Here is a 23155-nt window from a genome sequence, read left to right as displayed (position 1 = left end):
GGTCAATTTTTTATTTTAAATTTTGGACGACATCATATAGTTTGACGATTTTATCAAATTTGGACCAACAATTTTGGGTCAATTTTTTTTTTCAAATTTTGGACGACATAGTATGGTATGACGATTTTGTCAAATTTTGGGTCAATTTTTGGACCAAACATTTGGGGTCAAATTTTGGACCAAACATTTGGGGTCAAATTTTGGACCAAAAACTTTGGGTCAAATTTTTTTTTCAAATTTTGGACGACATAGTATAGTATGACGATTTTGTCAAATTTTGGGTAAATTTTTTATTTTTAATTTTGGATGACATCATATAGTATGACGATTTTATCAAATTTGGACCAAAAATTTTGGGTCAAATTTTGGACCAAAAATTTTGGGTCAAATTTTGGACCAAAAATTTTGGGTCAATTTTTTTTTCTCCAAATTTTGGCAATAGTATAGTATGATGTTTTTGACAAATTTTGGACCAACATTTAAATTTTTTTTTTTTTTCAATTTTTGGATGACATCGTGTAGTATGACGTTTTTGTCAAATTGTGGACCAAAAATTTTGGGTCACATTTTTTTTTTTCAAATTTTGGATGACATCATATAGTATGACGATTTTATCAAATTTGGACCAAAAATTTTGGGTAAAATTTTGGACCAAAAATTTTGGGTAAAATTTTGGACCAAAAATTTTGGGTCAATTTTTTTTTTCCAAATTTTGGCGATAGTATAGTATGATGTTTTTGTCAAATTCTGGACCAACATTTAATTTTTTTTTTTTTTTCAAATTTTGGACGACATCATATAGTATGACAAAAAAAGAAGTGTCATTCATGAAGTAGATATTTGTAATTGTGTTGATTTATAAAGTGGAAATGTTGGTCCTCACTTTGCCAGCAACCCAGTCCTCAGTATGCAGCAAGTACAAGAATGTGTGTGTGTGTGTGTGTGTGTGTGTGTGTAATATTTTAACTGGATGAAGTTCAAACTTTGGGAGAGAGAGAGAGAGAGAGAGAGAGAGAGAGAGAGAGAGAGAGAGAGAGAGAGAGAGAGAGGCAGCGTCATGACGCCATTCTTGGAAAAAAAAGAGTGTGATTTAAAGCAGTTTGTTTGCGGACCTGGATCAGACTGAAGCCGCTGCTCCTGCGCCTCCTCCTGCGCCTCCTGCTGCGCCTCCTCCGGACCTTCTGCTCCTCCGCTCCTCCGGACCTCAGCACTATGCTCCTCACACAGACGGAGAGGAGGATCACAGTTCGCAGGATTTCTTTCTCCAGCTCAGAAAACCCACTCTCGCTCCACGGCTCCGCGTCCTCGGCGTCGCCGTGCGCGGCTTTGGTCCGGTCCGGACCGGAACGGCGCTCTTCGTGGACCCGGTCTCAGGCGGAGCCTCGCGCCCTCAGAGGATGAGAGCCTCGGAGCGGAGCGCACAGCTCCGGTGTTTCTGAACGGACGCCGGTTTTATCGGGAGCGTCACGAGCGTTAGGATGAAAGTGGAGACGCGCGTCTGTCTCGCGCTGAGCTGTTGGACTCTCCTTTACCTGCAGACCGTCCTCGCGTCACTCAGCCGCACCAGAACCGCCGAGCTCCAGCACCGGCACCGGCTTGGAGAGGCAGCGCAGAGCGCGACGGGAACAACCGGAGACCGCACGTGGAGACCGTCACCGGTGATTCCGCCGAGAATCTCGCGGATCCACGCAGGTGTCGAGGTGACGTCAGCCTCCTCCTCCTCGCCGGTGACCCGCGCGCAGCAGCAGCAGCAGCGCGAGAGAGCAGCGGCCACCGTGGCGCGCAAGGACCCCGTGCGCTCTGGGGACGCACGCGCTAAAGCGCACGCTCCCGCGGCGTTGAGCGCACACGCAGATGGGAGGGGAGTCCGGGCTGCGGCTCCTGCGCGTGAATCGGCGGCGAGAAGCGCGGGGAAAGCCGCTCCCGGTGCAGCCAGAGCGGCGGCGGCGGCGGCGGCGCGCACCGGGACTGTGGCGCAGCGGCAGCAGCAGAAAAACGGCGCTCCGGTGGCGCAGCGGGGGATCAGCGCCAAACCCGCGAGAGCGAGCGAGCATCGACAGCAGCCGCTGGTGATTCCTCACGATTACATGATGTCTCTGTACTGGACTCTGAGCGCGGGAAACAACCGCAGCAGCAGCGGCAGCAGCGGCAGCAGCGGCGCCGCTGCGCACGAGGCTGCGCTGGCCAACACCATCACGAGCTTCGTGGACAAAGGTCAAGGTAAAAACATCACGGGAACGTTCTGGGAACCTTGAGAGAACGTTCTCTAAAGGTCGCACGAAGCCCCTAACTTTCTGGAAACTAGAAACATGTGATCTGGTGACAACAGTTTGTAGAAATAAATAAAGAAAGAAAGAAAGAAAGAAAATAAAGAAAAATCAAACAAATGTAACTCTATAACATCTTCTTATATGTTATTGTTATTATTTATTTACTTATGATGTAACAACAGAGTAGTCGTCAAACCTTGTGTAAACTTTTACTGCAAAAAATAATTTAAAAAAACGTCATTTTTTTCTGTTGATTTTTAATTATGTAATCTATTAATCTATTATTAATTAATTAATTAATTAATTAATAATCAACTATAATAATAATAATACACACCTATTATTATTACTATATTATCTATAATAAATTATTGTGATTTTCAATTTTTTTGTTAATTTTAAATTATATGATCTATAAATATAATAAATAAATATAACTAATTAATTAATTAATTAATTAACTAATTAACTAATATTATATTAATAATATTATTATTGTTGTTATTATTATAATAATAATTAATTATTATTATAATTAATAATTACTATTGTTGATTTTAAATGATATGATCTATAAATATAATAAATAAATATAACTAATTCATTAATGAATTCATTATTTAATTAACTAATATTATATTTTTATTATTATTAATAATAATAATGCATATTATTATTAATAATTATTAATATACATACCCTATAATAAATTATTTTGTTTTTAATTCTTTTTGTTGATTTGCAGACCTTTTTTTTTTATCCGTCTATCGCAGCGTGAAGCTCCTCCCCCTTCACAGGTCACTTCCGGGTCACGTACCTTTCAAAATGAAATGTCGAAATCCACTGGAGATTTTGAAACTTGAAGTCGTGTTTGTGTTCTGGGGCCATTTGACTCTACAACACACACACCTGTGCACACATATATACTTATGTATTTATATATACGAGTGTGTGTGTGTGTGTGTGTTTCCAGCCATCTGGTCATTGGCAGCTCGTCAGCCTCCCTCAGCAGAGTAAATAAACGGTCCCTCCTCTGTAATGTTATCCTTTCAGTGTAAAAGTGTTTAAAACAATGTTTAAATGAGCAGAGTTTAATGTTCCTCGCTCGGCTAAAGGTTTACGTTTCCAGAGCTTAATGTGCTTTTAATTTGCTCTTTATTTGTTCAGCGCGTCCTCAGCAAACGGCCGCTGACCTCGTCCTCGTCCTCCTGGTGAAGCTGTAACTGATCACCTGACACATGTCCTGTGTACGTACTTAGCTAATTCTGTACGTGAGGATCCAGGGTCGCTATAGTGTTCAGGGTCCGTGGACCTGCCGTTCATGAGCTCCAGGAGCGGCAGACTGGAGGAGGTTGTTGTCCCCGACCTGGAGCTCCAGAGCGGGGACACTGAGCACCATCAGTCCGCCTCCCTGGAGCTCCGCTGTTATACTTTTTTTTCGCCTTTTTACACATTTTTCACACTATTGACTTAAATATTAACCGTTTTCAAGGTTCGATTTTATTCTTATTCGGAGAAATTTGAAGAAAAGGTTTTTGTGCCTCTGGTAACCCATATTGAGCTCCAGAGAGGGGGGGCGGGAGGGGGGGGGGGGCCCTCATCACCACCACCACCAATCCGCCTCTCTGGAGCCCCAGAGCGGATATAAACAGCACCACATGCACCCCCCCCCCCCGGTGGTCCTCTGGAGCTCCACACCAGGGACACTCACCACCACCTCCCCGCTCAAGGGGGCCCAAAAACGGATAAAACAAGCACCACACCCCCACCCCCCCCTGGAGCTCCGCGTTTGAACTTTTTTCAACTTTTTACACATTTTTCACACTATTGACACTAATATATAATATAATATATATATAATATATAAAGTAACTGTTTTAAATTATTTTAAGTTCCCTATTTTCTACATTTCATACACATCACAATGTGTGTGTGTGTGTTATTGTGTGTGTGTGTGTGTGTGTGTGTGTTTGTGTGTGTGTGTTATTGTGTGTGTGTGTGTGTGTGTGTGTGTGTATGTGTTTTATCTGCAAAAATTGCTGCAGGTCTTGGTTAGAAAAAAAAAAATTGCATGCAAGTGTTTTTGTTTTTGCCTCCTCGTGGGGACCGCTAAAGGAATAGGTCATTGTGTGTGTGTGTGTGTGTGTGTGTGTGTGTGTGTGTACACATATGTAAGCACATATGTAAGTATTGTAGGTGAAAACAATCTATTTCAATCTATTTTTAAAAACAATTTTAAAAAAGTAAAAAGGAACATTAATAAAAAATCGACAAATAAGATAAATATGTGTTTGATGCTTTAACAGACGAGTCTGAAGAGACATTTCTCTGCTCGTAAAATGATCATTTTGAAGGAAAATGTTCTTGCACTTGATGGATGGATGATAAAAAATGCTGATTAATGACGTCACAGATCAGTTCAGCTTTTTTTTTGTCGTCTTCTTCTCCTCAGACGAGCGTGGACCTCAGCTGCGGCGGCAGAGATACCACTTCAACGTCAGCTCTCTGGATCGCGACGGGCTCCTCGGCGCCGAGCTGCGAATCCTGAGGAAGCGTCCGTCCGAGCCCCGCAGAACCGCGGCTTCTGACGGACGCCCGCCGCCGCCGCCGCCGCCGCCGCCGTGCCTGAAGCTCTTCGCCTGCGCTTCAGGCAAACACAAGGCGGCGCTGCTGCAGACCAAGACCATGGAGGACGTGGTCCGGTGGGAAGTCTTTGACGTTTGGAAAGCACTCAAGGGTTTAAAGAACCAGCAGCAGCAGCAGCTGTGCTTCGAGCTGGAGGCGCTGGAGCGGCGAGGCGGTCGACCCGCCGACCTGCGAACCCTCGGCTTCGCCCGCTCCGGCCGCGCCGACAAGGAGAAGGCCTTCGTCTTAGCGTTTGGCAAAAGCAAGAAGCGCGACCTCTTTTACAACGAGATCAAAGCGCGGTCGGGCCACGACAACAAAACTGTCTACGAATACCTGTTCACGCAGAGGCGAACGCGCAGAGCCCCTGCGGCGAGGGCCGCCAAAAAGCCGGCGCCGCCACTGCAGCAGCACCCGCCGCCGCCGCCGCCGCCGCCGCAGTCCGTCCCCCAACACCAGGCGGCGAAGGCGAGGCCGCGCTGCAACCGCAAACACCTCCACGTCAACTTCAAGGAGATGGGCTGGGACGACTGGATCATCGCGCCGCTGGAGTACAACGCGTTCCACTGCGACGGCGCCTGCGACTTCCCCATCCGCTCGCACCTGGAGCCGACCAACCACGCCATCATCCAGACGCTGATCAACTCCATGGACGCGGAGGCGGCGCCGCCCACCTGCTGCGTCCCCACGCGCCTCTCGCCCATCAGCATCCTCTACATCGACTCGTCCAACAACGTGGTCTACAAGCAGTACGAGGACATGGTGGTGGAGGCGTGCGGCTGCAGGTAGCGGGAATGGTGCGAGTGGGAGGAGCCGCCGTGCCGCGCGCTAGCGGCGCGTAGAAAACCCAAAGAAATCCGGTCTGGAGTCGAAGTCCGGTTCGCGTTTAAAAAAAAAAAAAAACATTTAAGATTTGAGTTGACGGAAGGACGCGCGTGGGCGGAGCTTTGGAAACGGGACAGTCGCAGCGCTGTGATGCTGTCTCCAAAGGAGGCGGGGCCTGAACTGAGACACGCCCACATTAAGAGGAACGCGGTCATTTTTTTTTTTGTCCAAGTGTGCTAATGCTAAAGTACGGATCGCTCGTGTTAGCGTGTACGTATCAATACAGAAGAACCAAAGAGTTTTGTATACAAGTACCTTAAAGCGAGTAAAAGTACAAGTATGTGAGCAGAAAATATTATATTACTCCAGTAAAAGTCTTATGACATTCACTGGACTTAAGTATCATTCACCTGTCCTCATTATTCACCTGTCTTCATCATTCACCTGTCCTCACCTGTCCTCATCATTCACCTGTCCTCATCATTCACCTGTCCTCATCATTCACCTGTCCTCATCATTCACCTGTCCTCATCATTCACCTGTCCTCATTATTCACCTGTCCTCATCATTCACCTGTCCTCATCATTCACCTGTCCTCATCATTCACCTGTCCTCATCATTCACCTGTCCTCATCATTCACCTGTCTTCATCATTCACCTGTCCTCATTATTCACCTGTCCTCATCATTCACATGTCCTCATCATTCACATGTCCTCATCATTCACCTGTCCTCATCATTCACATGTCCTCATCATTCACCTGTCCTCATCATTCACCTGTCCTCACGATGTCCCTAACGATGACTGTTTGGTTTGTTTGTTTGTTTGTTTTTTACCAAGTTGTGTAAATAAAAAGAATCTGCAGGTATTAAAAAAATAAACAAATAAATAAGAAAAACTCTCCGTTTGTTTGTTTGTTACTGATTAAATTTACAGCATCGTTTCTGCATTTTTAGTTCAAATCAACCTAAATGTGTTTATGTACAAACTAAACACATCTATCTATCTATCTATCTATCTATCTATCTATCTATCTATCTATCTATCTATCTATCTATCTATCTATCTATCTATCTATCTATCTATCTATCTATCTATCTATCTATCTATCTATCTATCTATCTGGTGAGCTAGCTAGCATCTGTGTATCTCATTTTCTACCAGGGACCACAGGTGCAAATTAGCTGTTTAGCTAACCCGGGTATAGAACCTGTTCTATACATGGTGCCTGTTACCAAAAACCAAAAAACTTAACTACCTAGCATATATCTATCTTGTGAGCTAGCTAGCATTTCTCCATCTCATTAGCTACCTAGCATCTATCTATCTCACAAACTAGCTAGCATCTGTGTATCTGTTGAAATCATGTTTTACATCCATTCATTAATATTTCAAGACTCTTTAATGTCATTAATAAAAAAAACACGTTAACGTAACAAAGTGTTTTCCCTCAAATCCACGATGTCGTGAATATAAGAGAAGCTTTAATTCAATATTTACTGAGAACAAACAGAACTTTAATAAATCAAACATGAAGCAGATCAGGAACAAACTGAAGCCACAGAGTCAATCACACACAGGTGAAACTAACGAGCCACAGGTGAGACGCGTCAGGGGGCGGAGCCAACAATCAACCAGGAACTCACCACAGGAAACAGGAGGAAACACTGAGCAGGTCAAAGGTTTCTCTACTCAAATCCTATTTCTAACATTTCTGTTTTCAACAATCTTTAAGTCAACGTTTAAATGACTTTTTTACTTTTTAATCCGACTAGTCTTAGTCTGACTAAGACAATAAGTCAGCTTTCTCAACGTCATGTAAACACATTAGTCCGACTAAAACAGGACTAGTCTTAGTCGGACTAAGACAATAAGTCAGCTTTCTCAACGTCATGTAAACACATTAGTCCGACTAAAACAGGACTAGTCTAAGTCGGACTAAGACAATAAGTCAGCTTTCTCAACGTCATGTAAACACATTAGTCCGACTAAAACAGGACTAGTCTTAGTCGGACTAAGACAATAAGTCAGCTTTCTCAACGTCATGTAAACACTGTAGTCCGACTAAAATGCAGCTCGTCACAACGGTGCTTTTATTTTGGTGAAAACGTGAGCAGACTGTGATGTATGTTGGTTTTTAAACGACGTCTGTTTTGTTTTCACGTCGGAATAAAAAAAAAAAAACAGGTTTGTTTTAAACAGCTGTGATTTATGAGGCGGGGGGTGGGGGGGGGGGGCAGGAACAGGAAGTGGTTCAGTCAAACCTGACAGAAGACAAATTTAGACACAAATGGCAGCGACAGATAAGAAAGTGTTTTTCCAGCCTGAAAACAGGAAAATGTCTGATATGAACAAACTGTCAAACTTTGGAGACATTTATTTTGAAAGGTTCAAAGTTGTGTTTCAGCGTGGACAGACAGGCATTGGGGATTTTATTTTGAAATCTTCAGGATTATGTTTCAGTGTGGACAGAGAGGCGTTAGGGATTTTATTTTGAAAACATGGATTGCGTTTCTGTGTGAACAGACCGAAACATTTATTTTGAAAACGTCAGGGTTGTGTTTTAATGTGGACATTTATTTTGAAAACGTCATGGTTGTGTTTTAATGTGGACATTTATTTTGAAAATGTCAGACTTGAAGTGGATCATTTTGTCGACTCATCAAACCACATCGTACGTCTCTCTTTGGCAAACGTCGTGAAAACATCGCACTAACTCTTGGACACTGGTTGGCTTTGACACAGGAAGTGTGACAGAGTGTCACTTCCTGTCTGAAAGGACAACAGAGACGATTAGCTCCTATGCTAACAGGTCAGAACACACTCTCTCTCTCTCTCTGACCTCGTGATCAGATCACGTTTGAACGAGCGATTGTTTACGTGTCGAGTTTCTGCGACGATGTTTGAGACGAGTGTGTTTGAGTTTAATCACTAACACATGGCAACACACACACACACACACACACTCACTCACACACACACACACACACACAGACACTGTTTAACACGACTGTCAGTGTGTGTGAGTGTGTGTGTGTGTATGTGTGTGTGTGTGTGAGTGAGTGTGTGTGTGTGTGTGTGTGTGTGTGAGTGAGTGTGTTTTTGTGAGTGAGTGTGTGTGTGTGTGTGTGTGTGTGAGAGAGAGTGTGTGTGTGAGTGTGTGTGCGTGAGTGTGTGTGTGTGTGTGTGAGTGTGTGTGTGTGTGTGTGTGAGTGAGTGTGTGTGTGTGTGTACCAGCGGTTTTCAAAATAAAAGTCTCTGTTTATCTTAGTCCATGATTAAGCTGTCCAGAGGTTTTCAAAATAAAAGTCTCTGTTTCTCTTAGTCCACACTTAAGAAAAGTCCAGCAGTTTTCAAAATAAAAGTCTCTGTTTCTACAAGTCCACACTTAAGCAAAGTCCAAATTTTCAAAATAAAAGTCTCTGTTTATCTTAGTCCACACTTAAGAAAATCCAGCGGTTTTCAAAATAAAAGTCTCTGTTTCTCTTAGTCCACACAAGAAAAGTCAACCGGTTTTCAAAATAAAAGTCTCTGTTTCTACAAGTCCACACTTAAGCTAAGTCCAAATTTTCAAAATAAAAGTCTCTGTTTCTCTTAGTCCACGATTAAGCTAAGTCTCTTGTGACGGACGTCTGTCTCCGTTAGCGACGCTGCTGTCACCACAGACACGAGTTCATCGTAGCATCGTTGAGCCTTTAAGTGACTTCATATGGACTCATGCTAACGTCGGACGCTCCGGTCGACTCTGCAGAAGTTTGGCAAAGTCTTTTTCATGTTGATACCAAAGGGCCTTTGACGTTCCACAGCGTCGTGACGGTGGTTTTGCGGCGCTCAAGGCTCCTAAAAGACGCCGCGACGACAAAAGGAGACGCAGACAACGTGGCTGAAAACAAAAAGCTGGAAAACATTACGATGAAATTACATTATCAGGAAATGGTCCCGTTTCAGCAGAGAGACAAAAGGGCTGCGGTTCAGTGACACAAAGCAGAGATGGAATCTTTTAATGAGGTCAAAGGTCGGCCAACACAGAGGGCATGCTGGGAGATGAAACCACAACGCTGTGTTTCATATTTTAAATCACGTTACACAACGAGAAGAGGGGAAAAAAGGAGCTCAGCAGACGCTCCTTAGTGTGTCTTTTAAAGTTTTCTTCTTAAAATATGCAAGCTGCTGGTCCTCTGCTGCCTCGTGTGGTCACTTTGTGTCACTGAGGTCAATCTGAACCAAGGATTTAAAGAATTTCAGCTTTGAACCAGACGTCTACGTCCAGTATCTGTGCTGCAGAATGCGCTTTTTCTCTCAGTAAATTCACTGTTTCCGAAGCTTAATAACAAAAAAGTAGCGTTAACAGCGTTTAACTGCGTCAACGTTAACGCACGACGCGTTTCCACGACGACTGACTGGAAAAAGACGCTGGTGACGTCATGTTTACGTGACTCACGATTGTTAAAATGAGTCTCTAAAGTAACGCTAACCTTTAAAAACAGAGGCACACATACGCAGTGCACAGGTACGCTGCTTATTTGTAGCGCTAATGGCGCTAAAGGAGCTAACGCAGCAATGCAGCTAATGGCGCTAAAGGAGCTAACGCAGCAATGCAGCTAATGGTGCTAAAGGAGCTAACGGCGCTAAAGGAGCTAAGGCAGCTCACAACGCTAAAGGAGCTAAAGCAGCTAACGGCGCTAAAGGAGCTAACACAGCAAATGGCGCAGAAGGAGCTAATGCAGCTAAAGGACCTAACGCAGCTAACAGCGCTAAAGGAGCTAACAAGGCTAGTGGCGCTAAAGGAGCTAACAGTTAATGGCGCTAAAGGAGCCAAAGCAGCTAACGGCACTAAAGTAGCCAACACAGCCAAGGTGCTAAAGGAGCTAACGGCGCTAAAGGAGCCAACACAGCTAAAGGAGCCAACACAGCTAACGACACTGAAGGAGCTAAGTCACCTAAAGGCGCTGAAGGAGCCAACGCAGCCAACGGTGCTAAAGGAGCCAACGGCGCTAAAGGAGCCAACGCATCCAATGGCGCTAAAGGAGCCAATTAAGCCAACGCCGCTAAAGGAGCCAATGAAGCCAACGCCGCTAAAGGAGCTAACGGCGCTAAAGATCCAAAGCGGCTAACGGCGCTATAGGAGCCAACGCATCCAACGGCGCCAAAGGAGCCAATGAAGCCAACGGCGCTAAAGGAACCAACGAAGCCAACGCCGCTAAAGGAGCCAATGAAGCCAACGCCGCTAAAGGAGCCAATGAAGCCAACGCCGCTAAAGGAGCTAACGGCGCTAAAGATCCAACGCGGCTAACGGCGCTAAAGGAGCCAACGCATCCAACGGCGCCAAAGGAGCCAATGAAGCCAACGGCGCTAAAGGAGCTAAAGGCGCTAAAGATCCAATGCAGCTAACGGTGCTAAAGGAGCTAACGGCACACGTAAACACTCTCACGACAAATGCGACAGAAGCGATTCCGAGTTACGACAACAGACAGAACACAGCGTGAGAATCCTTCTGTCCTTCGTCGTCTTCTTTTATCGACCAAAATAATTTCTCCAACAAGTTAAAAATTGACTCCTGACTCATCTGACAACGCCACGGAAACACGGCCCGCCTTGATTTATGGAGACTAAAACTAGCCGGAGAGGCTCCGTGTAAAGCTCAGCGTGAGCGTATTTAAAGCCTATATATATAAATATATATGTATATATATATATATATATATATGTGTGTGTGTGTGTGTATAAAAACCTGAGTCTATCCCTGGACCTGTTTTTAGAAAACCTCAGGATCCTGGACACGGCCTTTTTGATCCGTCTGCACCCTCCATCGCTCTGCTGCAAAGAGGAAATAAACAGTGGCCGCGCCCACACACACACACACACACACACACACACACACACACACACACACACACACACACACACACACACACACAATCATAGGTGTGATCAGAGATGCGTCACTCGAGTCGAGTCTCGGAATTTTCTGCACCAAACTCCAGTGAGAAAGTCGAGGCTTTTTAGCTGTGAAGACGACGTGAGCTGCTGGTCCTCTGCTGCCTCGTGTGGTCACTTTGTGTCACTGAGGTCAAACGGAAATGAGCCGAAGTCATGAAATAAGACATTTGAACTTACTAAAGTGACCGCACGAGGCAGCAGAGGACCAGCAGCTTCCTGTGCCTCTGTGATTGTTAAAATCACTGGTTTTCTCTATGGGCTTTGGTGTGGGAGAGTGAGTGGTTTACAGACTTCAGTTTCCTGTCCTAACGGCGGATTTAACAGTGAGATAAAGACGTGAACATGTTCATAAGATATCATAGACTCCAACAGAGTATTTAACTTGCCATTAAACAGACTTTTCCAACAGGAAACTGAAGTTTGTAAACTCACTCACTGTCCCACACCAAAGTCCATAGAGAAAACCAGTGATTTTAACATCACAGAGACACAGGAGTTGTTGATCCACTGCTGCCTCCATCACTAACTTCAAACGTGTTATTTTGTCAAATTCGGCTTTGAAAATATTTCATTTAAACGTACTAAAGTGACACAAAGTGACCACACGAGGCAGCAGAGGACCAGCAGCTCCTGTGTCCCTGTGAGCTAAAATCACTGGTTTTCTCTATGGACTTTGGTTTGGGAGAGTGAGTGGTTTACAGACTTCAGACGTGAATACACGCACACACACACACACACACACACACTTGAAGGCCACCCCGTGCTGATGTTTATTTAGATGTTTATGTGGTTCCGTGGCTGTTAGCGTAGCGCGCTAACCCCACATGGTTTAACGCTGTAATAACAGTGTTTTATAAAGAGCAGAGAGTGAATTTAGACCTGGTGTGTGTGTGTGTGTGTGTGTGTGTGTGTGTGTGTGTGTGTGTGTGTGTGTGTGTGTGTGTGTGTGTGTGTGTGTGTGTGTAATTGTGCGTCGTGCTGGTCAGAGACTTTGTGAGTCACAGCCTGAACGTCCACGTCTGTCCAGGCCGAGGAGGGCGGAGCCACAGTGAGGCCACGCCCTGTGTCAACTGCTGTTAACTGGTGTTAACTAGTGTTAACTCGGTGAGGACGAGGACATGAGACGGGGACAGGCTCAGTGAGGACGTGAGACGGGGACACGCTCAGTGAGGACGTGAGACGGGGACACGCTCAGTGAGGACGTGAGACGGGGACACGCTCAGTGAGGACATGAGACGGGGACAGGCTCAGTGAGGACGTGAGACGGGGACACGCTCAGTGAGGACGTGAGACGGGGACGCGCTCAGTGAGGACGTGAGACGGGGACACGCTCAGTGGGGACATGAGACGGGGACAGGCTCAGTGAGGACATGAGACGGGGACAGGCTCAGTGAGGACATGAGACGGGGACAGGCTCAGTGAGGACGTGAGACGGGACAGGCTCAGTGAGGACATGAGACGGGGACATGCTCAGTGAGGACGTGAGACGGGGACACGCTCAGTGAGGACGTGAGACGGGGACACGCTCAGTGAGGACGTGAGACGGGGACGCGCTCAGTGAGGACGTGAGACGGGGACACGCTCAGTGGGGACATGAGACGGGGACAGGCTCAGTGAGGACATGAGACGGGGACAGGCTCAGTGAGGACAGGCTCAATGAGGACATGAGACGGGGACAGGCTCAGTGAGGACAGGCTCAGTGAGGACGTGAGACGGGGACAGGCTCAGTGAGGACATGAGACGGGGACATGCTCAGTGAGGACTTGAGACGGGGACATGCTCAGTGAGGACATGAGACGGGGACATGCTCAGTGAGGACTTGAGACGGGGACATGCTCAGTGAGGACATGAGACGGGGACATGCTCAGTGAGGACTTGAGACGGGGACATGCTCAGTGAGGACATGAGACGGGGACATGCTCAGTGAGGACATGAGACGGGGACATGCTCAGTGAGGACTCGAGACGGGGACATGCTCAGTGAGGACATGGCAGAGACACCAGGACACTTTTCTCCTCTGTGACGTCTGAAGAACATGTTTAAAGATTTGTTTTGACGTTCAGTCAAAACAAATCTTTGACCGAGAGGAAACTGTCCTGCGGGGAAACAGGAGCTGCTGCAGCAATGGAACCTTCTGCTGTTTACTTTGGTTCAGTCCATCGTGGAAATACTGAAAAAAACACACTGAACCAAACAGAACCAAACAGAACCAAACAGAACCAAACCGAACCAAACAGAACCAAACAGAACCGTACAGAACCGAACAGAACCAAACAGAACCGTACAGAACCGAACAGAACCAAACAGAACCGTACAGAACCGTACAGAACCGAACAGAACCGAACAGAACCAAACAGAACCGTACAGAACCAAACAGAACCGAACAGAACCAAACAGAACCGTACAGAACCAAACAGAACCAAACAGAACCAAACAGAACCGTACAGAACCGAACAGAACCAAACAGAACAGAACAGAACCGAAAAGAACCGAACAGAACTGTACAGAACCAAACAGAACCGAACAGAGCCGAACCGAACAGAACCGAACAGAACCGAACAGAACCGTACAGAACCGTACAGAACCAAACAGAACAGAACAGAACAGAACCGAACCAAACAGAACCGAACAGAACTGTACAGAACCAAACAGAACCGAACAGAGCCGAACAGAACAGAACCAAACAGAACCAAACAGAACCGAACAGAACCGAACAGAACCGAACAGAACCAAACAGAACCAAACAGAACCAAACAGAACCAAACAGAACCGCTCCGCTCTGCAGGAATATGGCTTCTACCACAGGATATGACCTTTAACCTCTACATAGAACCGCAAGAACGTCCGAGACCACGTTCTTGCACAAAATTCAAGAACTTTCAATGATCCGTGTCTGTTTTAGCCCATTTTCCAAAACTTTCAAGGGCCTTGAATGTTGTTTTTCAAATTCAATACAGTTAAAGGATTTCAACGACCCAAGGGAACCTTTAACGGGACCAGAGACATTTACAAATATCAACTTAGTAGTTTTGGAATTATGAATAGATTTTGGAATTTTAAGTAGATTTTGGAATTAGGTCGTTTTGGCAATAACTTCTTTCTTGCACAAAATTCCAGCACTTTCAATGATCCATGTCATTCACATTCCAGGCCACACGTACACTACATATTACATTCCGGAGCTTTAAAGGTCCAGTTTTCCCACAGTGGGACGCGATGGTTTGGTCCAGTTTTCCTTTGATGAAGCTCTGTCCGGTGCCGGTTCGTCTTCCGTCTGATCCGAACACTGATGCCTTCCAGACCTCGTGACCCCCGAGAGCGATTAGACACGGAACGGCAATTTCCCGTCGGCGGGAACCGAGGATCCAGCGCTAAACCTGTGCTTTGCTTCCCTGCCAGCAATTTGCTTTGCGCGGTGGAAACTTCACTCTGGAATCAAACTACAAACGCTGGAGTAAGTGCGGCTCTGAGTCCTGGGCTAAATTTATCCGCCGCTGTGCCACGGCCGGACATCTAAGGAGTAAGGAATGCCGGTAATGGGGGCATTTTAGCTGATTGTTGCTAACGCCGCGCTGCCAAACACACGGCGTCACTGAGGACAGCGCCGCCAAGTCCACGCACTCCGTCTTCTCACGCAGAATCCTTCACACACACATGTTCAGATCACTGCAGTGTTCAGAGGACACGTCACTGATGTCTCACACCTGCTGCTGAACACACTCAGGTCCACATCCTGGTCCTCAGTGATCAGCAGCTGCTGAAGCTTCAAACTATATAAGGACATTTGGGAATTATAAGTAGATTTCGGAATTTTATGTCGTTTTTGGAATTATAAGTAGATGGGCAAGAAATGGACGTGAGATGGACGTGAGATGGACGTGAGATGGACATGAAATGGACAGTGAGATGGACGTGAAATGGACGTGAGATGGACATGAAATGGACGTGAGATGGACAGTGAGATGGACACGAAATGGACAGTGAGATGGACGTGAGATGGACATGAAATGGACAGTGAAATGGACGTGAGATGGACATGAAATGGACGTGAGATGGACAGTGAGATGGACACGAAATGGACAGTGAAATGGACGTGAGATGGACGTGAGATGGACATGAGATGGACGTGAGATGGACATGAAATGGACAGTGAAATGGACGTGAGATGGACATGAAATGGACAGTGAAATGGACGTGAGATGGACATGAAATGGACAGTGAAATGGACGTGAGATGGACGTGAGATGGACATGAGATGGACGTGAGATGGACATGAAATGGACAGTGAAATGGACGTGAGATGGACATGAAATGGACAGTGAAATGGACGTGAGATGGACATGAAATGGACGTGAAATGGACGTGAGATGGACTGTGAGATGGACGTGAGATGGACATGAAATGGACAGTGAAATGGACGTGAGATGGACTGTGAGATGGACACGAAATGGACAGTGAGATGGACGTGAGATGGACATGAAATGGACATGAAATGGACGTGAGATGGACATGAAATGGACTGTGAGATGGACGTGAGATGGACTGTGAGATGGACACGAAATGGACATGAAATGGACAGTGAGATGGACGTGAACGAATTTGTCGTCCATTTTAAACGTACAAACTCGCCTGAGTGCGATTTATCGTATCAACATTAAAACATCGCCACGGCAACCATTGGAATTTTGAAACCCTAAACAGGAAGTGCCCTATAACTTCACACGTTGACACAAGAGAGCGATGGCGGACACGTCTACGGACACAAAGTTGACGCAGGGCAACGTCGGCCATTTTGAGAGCCCTTTTTTCATGTTACCTTAAATATTAAATTCTTTGTGACGCAGTGACTCATAAAGTCTGCACGTGTGTGTGTGTGGGTGTGTGTGTGTGTGTGTGTGTGTGTGTGTGTGTGTGCGTATCTGTTGCCTTGTTTTGATAAAAGTGTCACAATATTATTATGGGATGGAGATGCCAAGAAAGACAACAGTGGTGTAATCCAGCCGTCCTGTCAAACACACTCAAGACCTGGACAGTGAGAGGTAAACGAGACAAAGCTGTGTGTGTGTGTGTGTGTGTGTGTGTGTGTGTGTGTGTGTGTGTGTGTGTGTGTGTGTGTGTGTGTGTGTGTGTGTGTGTGTGACATGCTGGACCACCCGGTCGCGGCGCTCTTGTCCGTCCTGCACCGTTGTTATTGAGTTGCTGTTGCACCAAATCCGTTCCGTGTGCTGATTCACAACCGTTTCCATTTTTCCCAGAATCCCAAAAACCCAAAGAGAAACAAAGTTGCGTCGCTGCGTTTTGTTTGTATCAAAGTCAATTTTAGAGACGAGAGGAAACCGAAGCCGTAATGAGTTCAAGACCGAGCGTAAACAACCCGACCCGAGACGTCCTGACTAAACCTCGCGCTGCTCTAATCTGCTGTCGTTTGATTAGAAAACGTTTACAATGCAAACGTGGCTCAGTAGCGCCCCCCAAAGGTGAAACCAGGTAAGACAAAACTAAGTTGCACCAAAGTTCACCAAACTTGGTGGAAACAAAACAAACGAACAAACAAAAGTCCATCGGGACCAAGACCTCAACTCAACAGGAAGTCGGCCATTTTGAATTTGCCGTCCACCTAGCACTTTTCGCAAATCAAATTTGAGTGAGCGCGTTCATCGCATTGAAACGTATTTTTAATTATTCACACGAACGCAAAAAAACGGTTCAAGGAATCCGTGAAAAGGAGCAAATCCAAATCTGGAAATTTTGTTTTTGCGAATTTCCAAAAATTCTCCTTATGACGTCAGAGGGTTCGTTAGCCAACGCAACGATTTTGTTAGCGGATCCCAAAATCATCAAATCGTCTAGAACATTTGACCCGGCTAGCTCAAAAGTGCTAGGACGAGTTGATGACCTATGGGTGGGCGGAGCTAAAGGAAGTACATCGGACATTTGTTTGGAATGATGAGAGCAACGAGCGCAACGATGTGCTAAACAATCCAAAATTTAGCATTTAACGCACTTTTGGCCTCTTGTTCTCGCATCAAAAATTCCCACAAAAATCCTCAAGAAACTTTGGAATGAGCCCGACAAACTCACCAAATTCCGTCCCGATCCGACGACTGTTTTCTGACCCTGACCTGACTTCTGGGGGCGCTACAGAGCCCTGGGGCTACCAATGGGTTCGTGCTCTGTCACACTATCGCATTTTTCACCGACCCGACCTCTTTGCCAAGTTTCCCGAGTTTTTATGACGTCAACTTCCTCAAAAACGAGCGCGATGTCGTGGTGACAGACGAGTGGAAGCGAGACAGACTCAGGAGCTCGTAGCGTTTTATTGACGCTGGACACAAACGCCACAGTTTGTCCTCGGGTAACGAGCCCATGTGACCAATCAACCTGTCAACGCTACCGTCGCATTAACGCCCGCGGCCTCCAGACGCTAACGACGCTGCCGTGGCTACGAGGCCACGTGAGCGTTGGTGCTCGGGGAAGTTTGCAGGTTTGCTTTTATGAGCTCGAGTTTGACAAAGTTCAGGATCAGGTTCTGGAAGAAAGTGAAGCTTATTCTGTCTGTAGATAGATAGATAGATAGATAGATAGATAGATAGATAGATAGATAGATAGATAGATAGATAGATAGATAGATAGATAGATAGATAGATAGATAGATGGATAGATAGATGGATGGATGGATGGACGGACGGACGGACGGACGGACGGACGGACAGACAGACAGGTAGGTAGACAGACAGACAGACAGACAGACAGACAGACAGACAGACAGACAGACAGATAGATAGATAGATAGATAGATAGATAGATAAGTAGGTAGGTAAGTGAGTAGGTACGTAGGTAGGTAGGTAAGTAGGTAGATAGATAGCTAGATGAGGGGTAGGTAGGTAGGTAGGTAGGTAGGTAGGTAGGTAGGTAGGTAGGTAGGTAGGTAAATAGGTAGGTAAGTAGGTAAGTAGGTAGGTAAGTAAGTAGGTACGTAGGTAGGTAGTTAGGTAGGTAAGTAGGTAGAAAGATAGCTAGATGAGGGGTAGGTAGGTAGGTAGGTAGGTAGGTAGGTAGGTAGGTAGGTAGGTAGGTAGGTAGGTAGGTAGGTAGGTAGGTAGGTAGGTAGATGATGGGTAGGTAGGTAGGTAGGTAGGTAGGTAGGTAGGTAGGTAGATGATGGGTAGGTAGGTAGGTAGGTAGGTAGGTAGGTAGGTAGGTAGGTAGGTAGGTAGGTAGGTAGGTAGGTAGGTGATGGGTAGGTAGGTAGGTAAATAGGTAGGTAGGTAGGTAGGTAGGTAGGTAGGTAGGTAGGTAGGTAGGTAGGTAGGTAGGTAGGTAGGTAGGTAGGTATAGGTAGGTATAGGTAGGTCGGTAGATAGGTAGGTAGATGATGGGTAGGTAGGTAGGTAAATAGGTAGGTAGGTAAGTAGATAGCTAGATGATGGGTAAGTAGGTAGGTAGGTAGGTAGGTAGGTAGGTAGGTAGGTAGGTAGGTAGGTAGGTAGGTAGGTAGGTAGGTAGGTAGGTAGGTAGGTAGGTAGGTAGGTAGGTAGGTAAGTAGGTAGATAGATAGCTAGATGATGGGTAGATAGGTAGGTAGGTACGTAGGTAGGTAGGTAAGTAGGTAGATAGATAGCTAGATGATGGGTAGGTAGGTAGGTAGGTCAGTAGATCCCTCTGTCAAGAACAACTCTGTGAGAAAGACACTGCAGAGTTTGGTCGATACAGAAACAGTAGGGGGCAGCGTCAGAAAACACTGAAGAGCTTGGTCAGGTGTTTGGACTGTGAACATCATGAAGAAGAAGAAGATAAAGCATCGTGTTTGACAGGCTTCACACACGTGTGCTGTGAATGTGACAGATAAACAGCTGCTCTTCACCATATCGTTGAGTCTTTGGTTCAGTGGCTAAAGTCACACTTTCTTTGTGGCCGCGACGGCAGCCATGTTTTCAGAGACTGAGACTCTGACACGAGTCCAGACTCCTGTTCCTGTCTTCATCATGATCAACACACACACACACACACACACACACACACACACACACACACACACACACACACACACACACACACACACACTCCTCTTCCTCACCCTTCATCGTGGAGAGGGTAAACGTTCACTCCGGTGAAAGGAAAACATGGAAAAGGCAGCGCTGTCATGATGTCATGAGTCCCTGAACTCAACTTAAGTTATCTGGAGCTGCTTTATGACTGTGTGTGTGTGTGTGTGTGTGTGTGTGTGTGTGTGTGTGTGTGTGTGTGTGTGTGTGTGTGTGTGTGTGTGTGTGTGTGTGTGTGTGTGTGTGTGTGTTTTACAGCAGGCTGGGGGCTCTGTGTTTCGCAGCCACTCTAATAAATCCTGACATCGAGATGAAGTTTCTCTCACACACACACACACACACACACACACACACTCGTCCACTCAGCTTCATGTCATACCTGTGTCCTACACACACACACACACACACACACACACACACACACACACACACACACACACGCACACACACACACATTCTCAGTAACTATTACCATAACCAGTCAATGACTAACCCTAAACTCGACATAACCACAATTCTAAGTCAATTAGTTCGCTAAACTTAACCAGTGTATATATATATGTACATATATATGTAGACGTATATACATCTACATATATATGTACACATATATGTATATATATATATATATATATATATAAACACTGATGGATGCATTTTTGTCTCCCCAAACAAACTCTCTCGTCTTACCACTTCACACACACACACACACACACACACACACACACACACACACACACACACACACACACACACACACACACACACAGTCAGGGATGAAGTCATTATCAGCTCTAATAGGTGACGTGCCAGTTATTTCCACTGCAGGGAAATAACATGACAGCAAAACAAACGACGCCATTAGTCATAGTTAACACCCCCTGTAAATCAAGTGTGTGTGTGTGTGTGTGCGTGTGTGTGCGTGTGTGTGTGCGCGTGTGTGCGTGTGTGTGCGCGTGTGTGTGTGTGCGCGTGTGTGTGTGCCTTAACAGGTTATTTGCTCCCTAAGTGCGACCAGTGGAAAATATGAACCGTACAAGTGACTGACAATGTGTGATGAGTGCAGTCAAGCGCACACACACACACACACACACACACACACACACACACACACACACACACACACACAGTTCATATGTTCCACTACAGGACTAAAGTCTGACCTGGACTCACTCACATGTTGGACCAATAACAAATCCTCGATGAGCAGCGTCACAGGACCAATCAGGGAGAAACCATCAATGGGTGGGGGAGGGGTGTTCGGGGCGGGGGGGGGGGGGGGAGGGGCGATGTTGGCGACCTTGACAAAATGTTGGTCATCAAAATGTCGTATTTGTTTCGCAGTAAATCGGTCGTGCGCGTTCATGTCGTGATGTTTATTTTTTAACCGCTACTTTAATGCTACAATGCTAACAATGATTAGCATTGTAGCATTAAAGTAGCGGTTGGGTAGGTAAGTAGGTAGGTAGGTAAGTAGGTAGGTGAGTAAGTAGGTAAGTAGGTAGGTAGGTAGGTAGGTAGGTTAGTAGGGAGGTAGGTAAGTAAGTCGGTAAGTAGGTAGGTAGGTAGGTAAGTAAGTAGGGAGGTAGGTAGATAAGTAGGACGGTAGGTAGGTAGGTAAGTAAGTCGGTAAGTAGGTAGGTAAGTAGGAATGTAGGTAAGTAGGTAGGTAAGTAAGTAGGTAGGTAGATAGGTAGGTAGATAGATAGATAGATAGATAGATAGATAGATAGATAGATAGATAGATAGATAGATAGATAGATAGATAGATAGATAGATAGATAGATAGATAGATAGATAGATAGATAGGGATGAGGTAGATAGGTAGTTGGTAGGTAAGTAGTTGGTAGGTAGATAGTTAGTGAGGTTGATAGGTAGGTAGTTGGTAGGTAGGTAGGGTTTCCCAGCACCTGTAGCTCTGACTTTGACCTATAGCGACTAAAGTGTTCGTCATATAAAGAGATCAACACACACTCTTCTTACATCAGCTGAAACACACACACACACACACACACACACCTAAATACACCTAGAGGACTGTAGTGTTAATGTCCTTCAGAGGTTTGAGGGGTAAGAAACACACACACACACACACACACACACACACACACACACACACACACACACACACACACACACACACACAGCATTGCCAGGAAACACTTAAGTGAAACATAGAACTTAACTTTATTGCCTTTTCACTCTGTTCAGTCACTACTTCACCTCATGGCCACGTCTCTCTCTCTCTCTCTCTCTCTCTCTCTCTCTCTCTCTCTCTCTCTCTCTCTCTCTCTCTCTCTCTCTCTCTCTCTCCAAACCCTCTCCACTGTTTTCCTAAGTAAGTGTTCAGAGAATCAAATATCATGCCAGCTGCAGACAGGTCAGAGTGTGTGTGTGTGTGTGTGTGTGTGTGTGGGGGGGGGGGTCAGTTTGTATAGGATTGGCATGGGTCAGCCCATGGCCTCGTGGAAAGGGTAAGGTTGCCATTTGCTGCTCCACACAGTTTGTATTCATGTACATCCGTTCATCATCTCCTGCTTATCTGAGATCAGGGTCGTGGAGGTTGCAGCTTGATTCTTGATTGCATCTCCATTGGTCCTCCTGTAGGTCCACACCCCGCCTGACCCAGGACTGTACCATTCCACACTGATGGAAACACAGCATTGGTACGTCCCCTACAACATCCATCCATCATCTACTGCTTTATCCTCCACCAGAGGGTCGCGGGGGGTGCTGTGGGGTGCTATCTCGGCTGACATTGGGCGATAAGTGGGCCACATAAAATGACGTGGCGGCCACATCTGGACCCCGGGCCTTGAGTTTGACACGTGTGGTCTGGACCTGTTCAAGGCCGAATATCCAGGATTTTATTCCAGGACCTGTGGACGACAAACGTGTGTTTGTCTTCAGCTTTACACACACACACACACACACACACACACACACACACACACACACACACACACACACACACACACACACACACACACACACACACACACCTGTGGTGGTTAGATCATGCGTTTGTACAGCAGGCTGGTACCATGTCCTGCGTCAGTAGGTGTTAGCGTTAACATTAGCCAGGGGGGTGAAGGAAGGAGGGAAGGAGGGAGGGAAGGAGGGAAGGAGGGAGGAAAGGAGGGAAGGAGGGAGGGAAGGAAGTGAAGGAGGGAGTGAAGGAGGGAGTGAAGGAGGGAAGGAGGGAGGAAAGGAGGGAAGGAGGGAGGGAAGGAAGGAAGGAGGGAGTGAAGGAGAGAAGGAGGGAGGAAAGGAGGGAAGGAGGGTGGGAAGGAGGGAAGGAGGGAGGGAAGGAAGAAGGGAGTGAAGGAGGGAGGGAAGGAAGAAGGGAGTGAAGGAGGGAGGGAAGGAAGAAGGGAGTGAAGGAGTGAGGGAGGGAAGGAATGAGTGAAGGAGGGAGTGGAGGAGGGGTGGAGTGAAGGAGGGAGGGAA

General features: G+C 46.1%; 1 protein-coding gene across 1 annotated transcript; it reads left to right on the top strand.

Annotated features, from left to right (window-relative positions):
• Window positions 1–1478: 1478 nt before the first annotated feature.
• gdf5 (growth differentiation factor 5) lies at window positions 1479–5684 on the top strand (the record flags this gene model as incomplete). Its single annotated transcript, XM_083907764.1, has 2 exons — window positions 1479–2220; window positions 4723–5684. 2 exons carry the CDS (start codon window positions 1479–1481, stop codon window positions 5682–5684), a joined length of 1704 nt encoding a protein of 567 aa, XP_083763890.1.
• Window positions 5685–23155: the final 17471 nt, after the last annotated feature.

The sequence above is a fragment of the Microchirus variegatus genome (assembly GCF_963457635.1).
Source record: "Microchirus variegatus genome assembly, chromosome: 21".
NCBI lineage: Eukaryota > Metazoa > Chordata > Actinopteri > Pleuronectiformes > Soleidae > Microchirus > Microchirus variegatus.
Note: the sequence above shows the minus strand (reverse complement) of the source record. Positions and strands in the feature narration are given on the sequence as shown.